Genomic DNA, 14949 nt, shown 5'->3' with positions numbered 1-14949 from the left:
TGCTCCCTTTCAAAATGTCGCCTTTGCCAAGTTTTTCTCTTGTGTTTGGAGCTGCCTTGTCTGTATTAGACGAAAGAGGAAGCGTCTGGGAGCAGGAGGCACTTGTGTGGATCTTCACAGTACCTTGACTGAGACTTTCTAGAGTCTCAAAAAATCCCTAATTTTTATAGTAACGCAGTTATTAACGATTTATGTGCAAATTAAACCAGAAACGAATTTATGCTGGTGAACAGAAGGACCTTGCGGCCCGTGGCCTTTTGAGGGAGGAAGGTAACATTGTGGCTGTGCAGACTTCCACTCGCAATTTTGTACATGTGGTATTTCCCTTGCAAGCAGGGCTTGTCACAGTATATAGGTACTTCAAACTTTTTGTGGATTCCTAGTATCTCCCTATATTTTTTTAAAAGACTGCTCTGATGTAACTTGTAACCTCCTTTCATAGAGGCTGCTCAGAGTTCATTGTCTGCAATTAATGTACACCCCAACGTGGTGATAAGTGAATTTCTTACCAGTAATTACTTCTTTTTTTTTTTTTTATTATTGCACAGAAGAGCTTTATTGCTTCATTTCATTTCATGTTACTGAAGGATTTTGGTAATGTTTATTAAGGGGAGACTAACGGGAAAATGCCATAAAATTGTAGTATTGTATTCTTAAAAATCAGTGAAGGTTTAGTAATATCAGGTATTGTCACAGTGTTTTGTGAAGTATTTGGGGAAGGTAGTGATTTCCAGACTTTCTGAAAGACGGAGAAGTTAGTTCTGTTGTATGTTGTGGGTATTTAAGTTGTGAAGGTCTTTGAATGTATAAAAAGCTTTGGAGAGTTGCTTGTTTATGTGGCCATGGAGGCTGGGGGTGTGTGTGTCAACAAATGCATGTTGTAGGTGCAGTTAAAAAAATCTTATCTCTGCAGTTCTTATAGTCATTTTCTTCTGAATATTAACACTGTTCTCAATTAGTGGGACAAACCTGAGTAAGTTTGATCAAAGATAGGATTGGGATTTTTTTGTGTAAGCTTTCTCTCTCTACTGTTAGAAAATTGTTCTTGGAAGTTGCTTGTAGTAGTTGTCTGTTCAAAACTACTATGATGAGCAGAGAGGAAACAGAGCTGCCTTTCAGGCTGTCGGAGCTGCTGTCAGGATCAGGGCCAAGGTTTACAGCCACCAAGGTACAAGAGTAAAAGCATTCTCGTGCTGGTATGCAGCTGTGGTGGGAGCCTGTAAGGGCTGAACACCCACTGCCCCCCTCCCCAGTTTCATCCTTATAACTCTCTGTGGTATTTGTGGGATTGCATTTAAGTAACTGAAATAATAAACTAGCAATCTTTTTAGAAAATAATAATTCTGACTATTCTATGCCTTTAAAAACAAATTCGATTTGTGTGTGTGCTCTGCATTGGCTGAGCATTACATAATGGGGGAGAACACTTTTCTGTTCACATGTGTAATGCCTTTATTGCTCTCAGGCTCAGCTGATAATGTTATCTTAAAATAACAAACTAACTTGTGTGGTTTTGTGCTGCTGGGATGCTATCAAAATATTTGGGGGGGATAGTAAATTAGTGATTTACTCTCAGCCTAGTCTGCCAGTTGTCCTCCTGCATGCAGATGATTTTGAGTAATTTGGGGTATTGTCAGTGTCGGACAGTTTCTGTGACTCGTCCAGTTTCTCCTGGTGCTGTGGACACTGCTGGCTGCTCCGGCTCTGGAAGGTTCTGCCGAGATCCCGGGCTCCGAGAGGTTAGCTGCTCTTTCTCCAGGGAATCTCGTACAAAACATGCCCGTGTGCTTTACCATCTCATGACCGAAGCCAGCTTCTGAGTTTGCAGGAAGAGTGCACGTTGTATTTGGGACTTAATTAACTGCATAAGCACAAATCCAGTATTTTAAGTTTGCATTTGAAAAAAAACCGAACCTGTTGCCTTGATGTTTTGCATGACTGAGTGAACACATCGTGATACAGTGGGACTTTTGTATTGATTGAAGATCTGCCTTGTAATCTGTCAGGTGTAAACACGCGCAGCAGGCACTGGTGGTGTAATTTGCGTTCCATCGGGTTTTTGGGGGCTTTTTTCTAGCAATTTTCTGTGGCAGCACTCCAGTCGGTGTTTTGTCCATCACATAAATTGGAGTTCTAATTTCAGTGTAATGGGCACCTTACACCAATCTTGCATATACTGATAACGCTTCGCAGCACAAAACGTGGGATTTTTGGCTAGCGTGCATTTTTAGGTGATATTTTAGTTGCTAGGTTAATGGAGCAAATAATTACGTTAAAAGGCGTCAGAATTGGCATCGTGATGTTTCCCTGCCAGTCACAAAATGGGTGTGTTAATTAATATGTAAAGCTGAAGCTGTAAGGATTTCATGTTTTCTTTTCCTTCTCTCTTTCTCGCCGTGTCTCCCCCCTCCCCTCACCCCCCCGTAGGTGTTGGTGGAATGAGCGTTGCGTGTGTTTTGAAGAGAAAAGCAGTACTCTGGCAGGACTCGTTCAGCCCCCACCTGAAACAGCACGCTCAAGATACAGCTAATCCCAACATGCCTGTTGTATTGACATCTGGAACAGGGTCCCAGGCTCAGCAACAGCCAGCTGCAAATCAGGCGCTTGCAGCAGGGACACACTCCAGTCCTGTTCCTGGATCCATAGGAGTTGCAGGCCGCTCCCAGGACGACGCTATGGTGGATTACTTCTTCCAGAGGCAGCATGGTGAGCAGCTTGGGGGAGGAGGAAGTGGTGGAGGCGGCTATAATAACAGCAAACATCGCTGGCCTACTGGGGATAACATTCATGCAGAACATCAGGTAAAAAAAAAGTTCAATGTTTCCAAACTCAACACGTGAACGCATCGGGTTGATGATAGATGCTTTTAATGACGCTTTTTAAAGCTTAAGCTGGTTATTGTGTGGTTGGAAATGGCAGCAGTCGTACTTTTTGTTTTCTTTTCTCAGGACTGCAGTGCCTTGGTAGCTATAAGCTGAAATATTCCTGCTCTTGAGGGTGTTGAAATCCCAGTCCACTTTCTGTGACAGTCAAATACATGTTTGCAAAATTTATCATTCCCTTTATTGATTTTTTTTTTTTTTTTTTCTTTTGGATGTGTGAACCAGTGTAGCAGTAACTGCTGCTGCTTTTCAAATCTGTTGCTGTAGTTAAATAATTCTTATGTAATGGTATTACAAAACTGCCAATGCATGTAGGTTGGGTTTTTAGCATTCCCAATATTGAAAAACACAGCTCTGGAAGTTGCTGGTAATTTGTTTTCCTGGGTTTCTTTGCTTGTTTCTTTTGGGGTTTGGAGGTTTTTTTGGTTATAATGGGGTGGGGAAGGAGTTATTAATGTGCTTAGCTGAATGAGAAGAACCTTAAGAATGTCATGGAACATTGCTTTTAGAAACACGGCTAACTTCTTACACTGACGTAACGTTTTTAAAAGGGTCGTGGGCCCAAACGTCTCGCAGTAGTAGTGTTTACTAGAAGTCTTTTCAGTAGTTGTATTGTCAGATGTGCTGCGAGTTAAATGAGCGCATGACTCACTCTAGCTTTCTGTCTGTGACCTGTAAGTAACTCGTCAAAGGAGATGTGCTTCCTCTGCTAAGGGAGCAGAACTTAAGTGTAACCACATTTTGAAACTGAACGATTCCCACAAATATTGTTAGAGCAGTAGACACAAAGCTTTTGCAACCTTTATGAATATCTCCTGCCTCTAGTTTTTCAAATAAAACCGAACAAGCCCTTGTTCCTCTGCGGTGCCTCCCCAGGGGATGTGTTGCCATCCAGACCATTTAAAAGCAAACATTGCAGTGAATTTTGCAACCTCACTGAAGTCAGTGTGTACATCAATAAAGAAGTAAACCCAAGTGCCCTGTTAATTTGTTCTGGAAGAAAAAATCTCATAAAATACTGCCATGTGAACTAAGCAGTTAGAAAACTATTGTAGTTACTCCCTTATGCGGAAACATAGTATTTAGTTATCACTTTAAAGGAAATAACTGCACTGAAATGAGATGTAGCTTTTCTGTTAACTATCCAAGTTTTCAGTCACTAAATGTAAAACTTGTTTTAAGAGACATTGATGGAAGAGATCTTAATGTGCTTTAAGTTGTGTAAGTAAGCAAAAAATTTGTACTGAAAGGCTGCAGCTTTTAGGTTTTTCCAAGAAAACCTGTCATGCAGTCTTGTGTGGAGATGTTTAGGCAGGAACTGCTATTGTTTGGACATTTTGTGGAAAGACTTCATGAATTAAAATGAATGTCATAAATTCTCAATCCCTTTTCCCTCCCACTCATACTTTCATCTTCCTTTCTCTGAAAATCCCTAAAAGCAAAGAACAGAACTCACTGGAGTTTGAGGGGGCAGGGGACGGGACACCCAGATCCTCCAGTCATTCAAATTGTGCTTGTATTTGAACTTTTTTTACTGCATGCTTTAATAACCAGAAGACTTAAACTTTTTCTCAAAGGGAAGAATCCTACCTGTAAGAGACTTGCCCTGATGTCAGTAGATGTGTTGCTCTTCCTCAGCTTGATTTTCTTCAGTAACTTCTTGAATGAAATGATACTAATAAACGTACCACTTAATGAAAGAAAAACTCCTTAGCTTGTACTAGCTTAAATGAACTTCTAAAAAAATAACTCATGCATTTTTTGGAGGCAGAACACTTCTGAGAAGGTTGTATGGACAAAATACACCTTCAGGATTAGGCTCACAAGGTTCTGTGTGATGCTTTCTCTATTTTCCCCCATGTGTTCTCTGAGCTGAAGCTCAAGAAATACCCACTATAATATAATTAACGTTGGAACCTTATCTGTTCTACTTCCTGGTGGTTTTTACGTTGGCTGTAATGTATTTATCACATAGTCCTGATGTTTTGCATTCAGTATGCATCTTTAAACCAATCTTTGTGTTTAATTTCTTCAAAGTCAGCTCTGAAATGGGGTAGCAACCCTCTTCTTGTGTGTCTTATTTGATACTGTATACTCCAGTGATTGCTGGGCAGTTTTATCTATGTGTTTATTGCTTCAGCCTCTCTTGAGTGCCTCTTTTTCCATGGTTCTCTGTTTGCCTCGGGGTTTTACTCATGGGAAGCAGAATGCAGGATATATGTAATCCTAATACTGCCATTCCTTTTGACTTTTTGGCCACCTTTGCATCTGCTTATTAAATTATAAATTCCTTGGAGCGAGAACTAGTCTTATGCATGCAAAATGATTTAATACAGCTTGGGCTTAGCTGGGATAGAATTGAATTTGGCCTGCAAGAATAGAAGTAAAAGGAAGTGCTGGGACATGCAGAGAGGTGGGGAATCATTATGGATGTCTCAATTTCTTATATATACATTTATATTACTGTACTTTTTATTTTAGACTTTCAAAGATGATGCAGTGAGGGCCCTTGCCTTGTTGCCTTGAAGACTGGTTAGGAAACTCAGTAGCTAAAAGATAATGGGAAGTCAGAAAAAATAATTATAGGGTAATATAGGTTAATGCCTGCCTAGAGCTTGGGAGGTCGTAATTAAAGGTAGAGGGATTTTTTTAAATTGTTGAATCCTAGTTTCTTCTTTGTTACGCATGTAGACAGACATCTGTCTCGGTCTGCTGGTGATAATACTCCAGTGATTTTTACCAAATGATAGCATTTCATCATGTGTTATGAAATAGCTACGAGTGTTGTGAGTCAGAACTTATTTACGGGATCCTTGCTTTTCATTTTTGGTTGTGCTGGCTTTTTCTCCTTGTCATTTGTTTGTACAGCAGCTCTGAGAATTGAGCTGTGGAGGGCTTTAGTAGGGATGACTTAAAACCAAGTTTCTCTGCTCCCAAGGAAGAATGTCCCCTTACTGAGAACAGCAGGAAAATGCTGGTTCTTTTTATGTTTTACCTAGACACTTTCTCTTCCCTTTGCATTTTTTCTTTCTCCAGAAAAGGGGGGGAGGATAATTATGTTTTTGTATAAAATGAAGCAATTAAAGATGCTATGTAATTTTTCATATTTAGGTATCAAAGATACGCCATCCACACAAATAACATGTATTATAAATTCCTCTTTGTTCTTGCAGGCACTGCAGTAATGGTGGAATTGGACTTTTCTTCTAGACTGGAAACTCTGAACTCGTAGGCAGAATTGTAGCTACAAATACTTAATCACCAAACTTTACATGGAAGACACTTCCATCAGCCAGGTCTTGACTGCAAAGCTTAGTCTTCTCTTTTTACCCACAAAAAGCAGCAAGATGAAGTCAAGTGTCAGTAAGCTGAGGAGGTTAAGGCTGTCGTTCACCTGCAGCGCTCTTCAGGCTGTTTGGGCAGACAGTTGTGATAGCTGCACTAGGGGGGTTTGTGCTGTTTATCCTGCAGAATCGGGTAACGATCAGAACCTCTTCACATAGGTGAGTGAAGATGTACGAGATGGGTCTTGGCGAGTAATGGCCTCGCTTGGATTTGTCTTGGTTGTGAAAGGTTGCATATCTCATTACAAATCCAAACAGCCATCTACTACTCCTGAGGGGAATGAAAAAACAGTTGAGATATTCAGCTGGGAGAAGTTATCAACACTGAGCAGGTTTTTAGGAAAATCATCTGGGTTTTCTTGGATGGGGTCTCCTGTGGCTTGTGCATACTTGTATGTTCTTGAACTGGAGTGAAGAGAGAGTTGCTGTGGTGGTGGTCCCTTCTGAATTACAGTGAATGGATATACTTAGACTGTCTGAATTGCAGTTAGGGTAGTATGGGAGTTGCTTAGTAGAAGCAAATGATTTTAGGGATTTACTTTCTTTGAGAGCATGTTTAATTAATAATTTGAGACAATAGAACTCTGCAGGGATAGTCTTGTTGAATGTGGGGAATTTTTCACATATAGTTGTTGAAGAATAGTGAGAGCAACAGGGCTGGGACTGCGTTTTATGCTCAGTTTTGCCTTTTGGCAATGTGACCATGCAACTTCTTAACTGGGAGCTTGCATTCAAGTGGAGACAGAAGGTGATTCTCCTGGCAGCTGCCCTTCTAGAGCACTGCTACTCAAACTGTGCTGCTTGATGCTGTGAAAGTGCCTGGATTTGACGTTGTTTGACAATGTTTGGTGCCTGCTGACAGGCACCATGACCAGAGTTTGCCTTTAAGTTGTGGCAAGGTCCTCTAAAAAGATCCTGGGAGCTAAGGAAGCAGAAGCCATGGTGTTTGTTCTTCCCAAGTGAAATCCTGTTTAAGTGAGAGTTAACTCTTCAGGACCGAGATTTCCTGATCTTTCTATGGAAAGCACCTAGAGTATGAGGGCTGCTGTGGTCCAAATAATCTGGCTTGTTGTCTGGACTAGATTTAAAGGCACGGAGCAAGGCCTCAATCACATACACCATGTGACAGAATGCACGGCTCTGTTCTCGAAGAACGTTTTCTGATATGTTTCATTAAATCTGTTGGATTTTTGTGGGTACTTCCTTGTATCACGGTGAACTGGTTAGGGCTTTTCTTACACTGGCACTGAAATGGCTGTGCTAACTTGATACCCAGATAATTTAGAACATAATACCTTGCTGAAATGAAATGTCTAGTTTGGCTGATTTGTTTTGCGGAGATTTCCCTGTAGTAAAGGTGTATCTTGGGGGAGGGGACTCGGAACATTTGATTTAGTTTTCTGATTTGCATTGCCCTCTGAAAATTCTTCCTGAGATAGAAAGAGCATGAGTAGATTGGCTAAGTCGGATATTTAAGGTTGAGTATTGGAAAACCCTTCTCACGTGTAGGGGAGAGAAAACACTCTGGAGTCTTCAGAAAGTCAGTTTAAGAGTCTGCTTCCTCTGAATCTGTAGGTTTTACTGTCCTTGACAGGCAGTGCAAGATACCTGGCTCTACTTGGGTTTGCACGAGTAACCTGATATGCTGGCTTTGGGATTTCTCTGTGGTATATCATCTTTGTAGTCTGCTGCTTTGCTGTGGTGCTTGCTCAGGAAAAGCAAAGATATTTTCACACTATTGAATTTGCAAATTTCAGTGCTTCAAGACAACTTCAAGTATTTCAGTTAATATATTGCGCCCAAGTGTGTTTTGAATAGAGCTTTATTAGAGCATAGTTTCTGCTTGTTTTCTTCCTTCCCTCTCTCCAACTTTGCTTTCCCCTTATCAGCTCTTTTGTGGTTTGCTGAGTTGGTGTGACCTATCTGTGCTTCTGCAGAACAGGTTGTGATGCTCGTAGCATTTTTGTAAATGGGTGAAACTTTACGTCAGGTACAAGCCATATAATCCCTCCACCGTAGCCTCTTCCTTGCAAACTGGCACAGTTAATTTTGACTGCTGATCAGAAATCTCCTTAACAAAGAGCTGTACCAGAGCGTTGAATGTAGTGTTGCCTGTGTCTGAAAAGTTGCTTTTAGGTGTATGCTGAGACAATTTTAAAGCTGTCTTCTCTGAATGATGATCTTGCAGGTCTGTGATGAACAAACTTGCCTTTGTGTGCGGATATCATGTGATGCTGCGCTCTCTCCTGTCAAGCGATCTGCTCTCAGATATCGTGTTACTCCTCTTCCTTTGTTAAGGGTAACTTTTGTTCTAGGGCAGTTGTTTTTATTGGGAGCATCTGGCTGTGTTACCCTGTACTGGAGCTGCGCTTCACATCTTGATTCAGTGCTGGGGTGAAACTGGCCTGTTATTAAACCCTCAAATTAGTCCTTCGCCCTGCTGCCAACAGTCGGTGTGGCATGGGGCCACTCGCATCTATTTCTGACAGAAGGACTGAGCGTGGAACTGGAATGAGACATTGCTGCGTCCCTTCACTACCCCTTTTGCCCCTCTGAATTCAAACCTTGGAAGGTCAGAGTAAGGGTGGGAGGGAAAGGAAAAGCTTCCTGGAGTCAAATGAACCAGATCTTAGTGTAGCCCTGAGCGCTTGCACAAAAACATCGATCCACACACACATCTGGGAAGCAGAAGACAATTTTCCCAAGGTATTGCCAGCTCTAGTGGGGCAAAATTAAGGTTGCTTCTTCTGTAATCCAGTATTTTGGAAGCTTGCACCCCAACAACGTGTGCCCAAGACATCGCAGGGTAACCTAAATTCCACATTAATGAAGCGCTTCCCTTGGTGAATAAAATCTGAGGAAAAACATAATTAGCTAAGCCGAGCCATTCTGAAAGGCTGCCTTTCTTGCATTTATTTCTGTACCCTGAATCATTAATCATCTTGGCTAAACGCCATGTAAAGCATTAGCCAATCTGCAATTTCAATAGCTTTTTGCTTCGAATGCTAATGGTAGTAGCAATTCTAATGATGAATCCTTTACTACAAAAATAGTAGTTAAACCACCTAATCCTGTCTAATACTTGTGACTTCACATTCTTTCTTTACCGACTATTGTTATAGGAGAGGACTAAAAATAGTGCTGCAATCAGTTGATGGAACAACATATTTTAACCCTGGATCTAGTTGTTAGGGGCAAGCCTGTTGTTGACAGTGTGCGGTGCTTTTCTTGCTGTCAGCTGGTAAATACTTTTTTTTTTTTCCTCTCCTAGATACTATATATGTGTGTGTGTATGCACTCAGGGTAGATATTTTTTAAATAACATGCTATGTGAGCTGTTCAAACAAGACAAACGCAGACAGTCTCCCACAGCTGAGTAGGAGGCATTTGTTTCCATCTGAAATTTGTAAACCTTTGGTTAATTTAAAAGGCTTTAACAACTTGTGAGTATATAAATCAAGCGCTACAAAGTATTTATTAGGCTGGTTCAACCAGCCATATTTTTTTTGTCCCCTCCTCTCAATTCTAAGGATGTTTTATTCAGGCAGCAGCCTGAATGCTTTTGATATTTCTTGTTCTTACTGCCTCAGTCCCAGTGTTCTTGTAGTAATGTTGACTTTTTTTAGGAATGTTTTACTAGAAAATAAGGAGGTTTTGGTTTTGTTTTCTTCTATTACAAATTGAGCAAGACTTAAAATGTGGAGGCCTAATGGATGGAAACTTTACACAACACTCGCAGAGTGCACGAATTAATAAATAAATATCCAAGTAATAATTACACTTTTGAGGTGCTCTAGGTAACGTGCCTGTGCGAACAGGAGGAACTCAGAATCTCTCATCTCTTGTCTAATCAGAGAAACAAATTCTATTCAGCTGAGGAGCTGAGAAACCATAACGTTTTGATCTATCCAGACAAGTATAGCAGTAACACAATTTCCCGCATTACTCTGTGGGAGTAGAAAGACAGAACGAGTGGTCTCATAGCGACGTGGTCCCATCAAGCATATGCAGAGCCTAAATTGTCGGAGGGCTCCCTCCAGGCTGGCAGGGAGCACAGCCAGCATCAGCAGAGGCTGAGGAATGAGCCCTTCTCTTGGAGTTGTGGTCCCAGCACCCAGCCCTTGCCCGTGCTTTTGTTTGCCAGAATGGCAGATAAGTTTAGGGTGCTTTGCCTCGAATTCCTTATGGTAGTATCTGTGGGATCCCCTGGAGTTCATTTGCTTGGCTGGCAGGACTGAAGGCTGCAGTCGGCCCTGTAATTTACTGTAGATCAAAGACATTTTGAAAGCAGCCATTTACATGTTCCAACTTCACGAAATCCTGTCTTTGCAGTGCCCATCCTACCTCGGTTTTAGCGGATGCTGTCCTGGGAGTTTTGCCTCCTGGTCAGAAGTAGAACTCTTGGGGAAAGGGGTAGTGGGATAAGGGAGGGACAGCTGGGGGCTAGATAGTTCCTGGCATAAGAAAGTGCTGGGGAAGGAGAAAGGCAGCCTTTGAAATGGGGCCACATGGGGAGCAGTGTTAGGGAGAGGGGAAATGGAGAAACTGGAGAGCTGAGGCTTACAGAAGCAGCCTTCTAGTTTGCTTTGGTTACCCTATTTAACATAATTGGCTTAATAGAAATAGATAGTTTAAACCCTCTTCAATCGCTGTTACCACTAACAAAAGCAGATATCTGATCTGTTTAACGTTGTCCAACATCAAAAAATAAAGATCACAAACCCTCAGGCTTCATGATGCACTTCTAGAGACAATTTTTTTAGATCATCAGCTAGAGTATTTCTCAGCTGGTGATTTCTCACCTTCTTTTCTAAAGGACTTCCTAGTTTGTTTGTTTGCTCATTTTTTCTCCTGTATTTTTGGCCTTTTTTTTTTTTTTCCTCCTTTGTTTTATTCCACCTGTCCTTTCTCTTACTGGGAAACATCACTTGCACAAGGAGGAAGAAGAAATCCTTTGTGATTAAGAGTGAAATTTAGCCTTTGATAGTTTTGCTGTGTGTCTGTCTAGGTGAATATAAATTCTACATAAATGAGGATTCCTTAATATATAGGGCTAGTATACAGTCCCCTGAGATACCTGCAGACCATGAAATGTGATACAGTATTACACTTTGAATTTATATGTAAAGGTCATATTAGCAACCATATTTGCTTAATATAAAGTGCAGTATTAACACTGATTGTTGACATTAATATTTACTTAAAATTACTATTCAGCTACTTTGGTAGCTATTGGTTTGGGAAAAAACCCTTGGATTATTCTAGAATAAAAAATAGGGTACTGGGAATCTGAAAGGTAAATACAGTGTTGCTCATGTTAATTTGTTAGGTCCTTCAAATCCCTGTTTAGTAATCGTAAGGACAGTTCGAAGCCCCAGCTCCTGTTAATTTAACTGACTGCAGAATTCCTGTTGACAAGTGCCATTTAGCCCTGTGGGCCTTGTTGTTTGCTAGGTTAAAATTAACTGGAGTCTTCAGTACCAGCAGTGCAGTGTGTCCGATCAGGTGCTTGGGTTTATTACTTCTTTCTGTGGGCACGCTGGTGCTTTTGCAGATTTCCCTGCTCATCCTTTGCTGCCTTGCAACTTTTTAGCACTGGGGACATCAGACCCTGTTTTGGGGTGGTTTGTTAGAGGTGTAACAGGAGAGGTTTGGTCCTGGTGTCTGTCTGTAAGTTGTTCCCTCCACTCTGACCCTCTCTTGTGGGTGATTTAGACCCTTGGGTCTTAGGTGATGCCTGGGATGATCTCCTGAGTCTGCTTTGCTCTTCTGTAAGAAAAAACCTCTGAAACTTCTAAATACTGGCTGTATCTGTGACGGAGTGTGTCTTGGGGGGGCTCAGAGGCAGGGGAAAGTGTCTTGCCTGGGTTTGTGGCGTGGTAGGCGAGCAGCTGGTCCAGTACCAAATGGTACCAGCGCATAGAACATCTTCAGCTCCCGGAATATTGGTTTCTCCAGTTCTGGTATAGCTATATAAATTCAAAAGTGTTCTAGATACAGACAGGGACGAGTGTCTGTGTAGCTTTGGGACTAGGAAAGCATTTGCTTCTAAGTTACTGTCATTGGATTTTGCAGTGGTGAGGCCTTCTAATCTTATTTAAAAAAAAAAAAGTGTAATTGTCCCGTGTAAGATGGCTACCTGACATCAATTAGCTGTGTGCTGCTTGAGGGGTTGGTAAAATCCACAGTGAGTATGTTCAGGGCAGAGTTGCTGAGAAGCTCTTCTGCTGCGTGGGAGGTTGAGTTTTGAAAGTGGCCATTGACCTAGAGAGGAATTGGTTTGTGTTGCAATCTGCAGTAGGTGAGAGCAGAAAGCAGGCTGTGTTTTGTCTTGTTCTCTCTAAAATAGGTGGTGGGTATCTGCTATTAATGTGGAAAGGCCCCTGTAGCCTCAGCATGTATGAGGCCAAGGGTTTTTATTCAGGAGACTGAAAATAAGGTTTGGAGTTCTGACCTAGAGTGACTGTGAATGGGTAACAGCTGTCTCTCGCTTTATCGCATGTTTTTCAGAGCAAAGGTGAAAATTGGTTAAGAGGGCTTTTGAGAGACTGAATTGACTTCAGCCTCAGTGAGGGGAAGCAATCCGGTGGGTTTACTCCAGTTTCTCGGTGTGGCTTTTGTTAGTGCGCTGGGTGAATCCACTCTGGGGTACAGGCTTCCACCCTGCCGGCAGGAAACTGTTTATAAGAGTCAGTGAAGTGGCTGTAAGCTAGAGCGTGTCATAGTGACATACATTCGTATGTTAGCGTGCGTGGAAATTAGTCTTCTTGAATGAGATTCTCATTAATTTCAGTGAGATTTATATAATTCCTGAGTGCATACTCAGCATTTAATGTGAAGGGGAGGAATGTTCTTGTGCAATGAAATTGCTTTGTAACTCTCGTTCAGTTGCTGATGTACAGAGCCTTAATTTTGGTAAGCAGGCTTCAAAAGCAAGCTTGCTGGTTTTCTGCCTTATCAGAAGGAAAGAGTACCCTTGTCAAGAAGGGGGGAAGGTCTGTTCTTGCGAGCTGGCGAGGATGCGCACTTTGCGTTTTGGTTCACAGAGGTGGAAGAGGCTGAAATGGGGCGTGACTGAGGGGTGCTGCTGGCTGAGAGCAGGAGTCAGGTTTTGTTGTATCACTTATGAAACAATTTTGACTACAGTTGACCTCTCTGTGTGATTCCCAATGTTTCTCGAGATCACCTCTTCCTCCAAGGGACCAGGTTGTCATGTTGTATCCAGATGTCAGGGCATCGCTTCCTTGTGCAGCCAATTCATCTTGGCGTTGTCTTCTGGATTTCTTTCAAAACTGGTTCAGTGGTGAACCAGTTTTTATGGTAATCAAATCTCATTGATGTTAGTGCTCATCTGTGAAGAAGTTCCTTCTCTGTGGACCTCCTTGTTTCTAGTGTTTATACCATCGTGAGTCTGCTCTCCATGTCTGTGTTCGTTACGGGTGGGTGACAGTTAACAGGAATAGATCCCGACGAGGTGGCAGATCATCTATATCGTTTCATTACCGTTTCAGAGTGTTGCCTGCCTTTTGGAATACTAAGGTGTAGGAATTCATGACTTTGGCTTTGTGTTCTGCTCTTTCTGAAGCTATTTGTTCTTCTTTCAAAGGGAAATGAAGGAGCCCTGTGATATTTGTGCATACTGTGTAAGAAAAAGAGGTGAAGAGGTGTTGCTATCTAATATCATAGAAGTGGGGAAATGAGAAGAGGACCTTTTGGGTACAATCTTTGAAAATTGAATAATAAGCTAACCTATATTACAAACAAATAGATACAGTGATCAGTGGCGATAAAGGAACTATGTGACTGAGAGAAAGGGCCTCAAAATTGGTGATTATATGCAGTTTGAGCATACAGTACCCGAAAGTCAGGCACAAAGACTGATTTAGAAAATGTTTTTGTCCATAGTTGTTAGGATTGATGAAAGAGAAGTGATTAGGGGTGTGACTTAAATACCTGTAACGAATAATTTCTTCCATTGCCATCTGATAGCAGATAAAGAAGCCAGTATTACTTTTTTCTGCTTTTGATAGTGAGTGGGGTAAAGTATATTTGGGAAGGAGATGGAGGCAGCCGTTTCTCCTGTGTATCATTTCATGGGGAGGTTAGGATGGCAGTTTGCAATCTAAGGCGTGTTTGAAGGACAGCTTCCTTCAGACCCTTAAGAGGGGAGTGAAAATAATAGTGCTCTGTTCGGTGTGCAATTATACCAACCCGGTATGAAATGACTGGGGTGCTCTTTGCTTTCATGTTTATCCTGCTTTTTGCCCTTTACTACAATTCTTATCTTGGTCTCTGTGTCACCTCTGACGTAGTCAACTATCATGGCATCGCTTGAAGACAAACGTGCTTCTCCATGTTGGAAATGGACAGAGGGTCAACACTGAGGAGATCTGTGTATGCTTACTGGACTGCAGCTCTTAGAGAAACAGGAATTGCTAAATGTTGTGGTTTCTGGTGGAGGATCGTGAACTTGCATTGAAGGCATTGACCGTGTTGGAGCTGATGTCGTTGTTAACATTTGTACCAGCTCTAGCTTCTCCGCCAAGAATTCAGGCCAGCATGGGAGCACGGCTTCACACGTGGATGTAAATCACATATTTGCACTGCTGTAACTGGTTTAACAGGATGATAACACGGTTTTCTACTCAGGACAAGTGCTTGAACAAGGCATCTGTGAAAACGTTCTTGCATGTAATGGTGACCAAATAAAATACATGATTCTA

At 41.7% G+C, this 14949-nt stretch overlaps 1 protein-coding gene across 13 annotated transcripts in view; it reads left to right on the top strand.

Annotated features, from left to right (window-relative positions):
• PUM1 (pumilio RNA binding family member 1) overlaps positions 1–14949 on the top strand; it is a 78484-nt gene that overhangs the window by 1843 nt on the left and 61692 nt on the right. For 9 of the 13 annotated variants that reach the window (XM_074850932.1, XM_074850920.1, XM_074850925.1 and 6 more), the window contains exon 2: positions 2428–2801. The exons of 1 other annotated variant lie outside the window; for it this stretch is intronic. In XM_074850932.1, the coding sequence (XP_074707033.1) occupies positions 2439–2801 (363 nt within the window). In that variant the 5' untranslated portion in view covers positions 2428–2438. Of the gene's footprint in view, positions 1–2427; positions 2802–14949 lie in introns of those variants that run through there. 3 more of the 13 variants (XM_074850927.1, XM_074850926.1, XM_074850930.1) reach the window with 2 other exon arrangements.

The sequence above is a fragment of the Strix aluco genome, chromosome 26 (genome assembly GCF_031877795.1).
Source record: "Strix aluco isolate bStrAlu1 chromosome 26, bStrAlu1.hap1, whole genome shotgun sequence".
Taxonomy (NCBI): Eukaryota; Metazoa; Chordata; class Aves; order Strigiformes; family Strigidae; genus Strix; species Strix aluco.
This window is presented reverse-complemented; position numbering and strand designations above follow the sequence as displayed.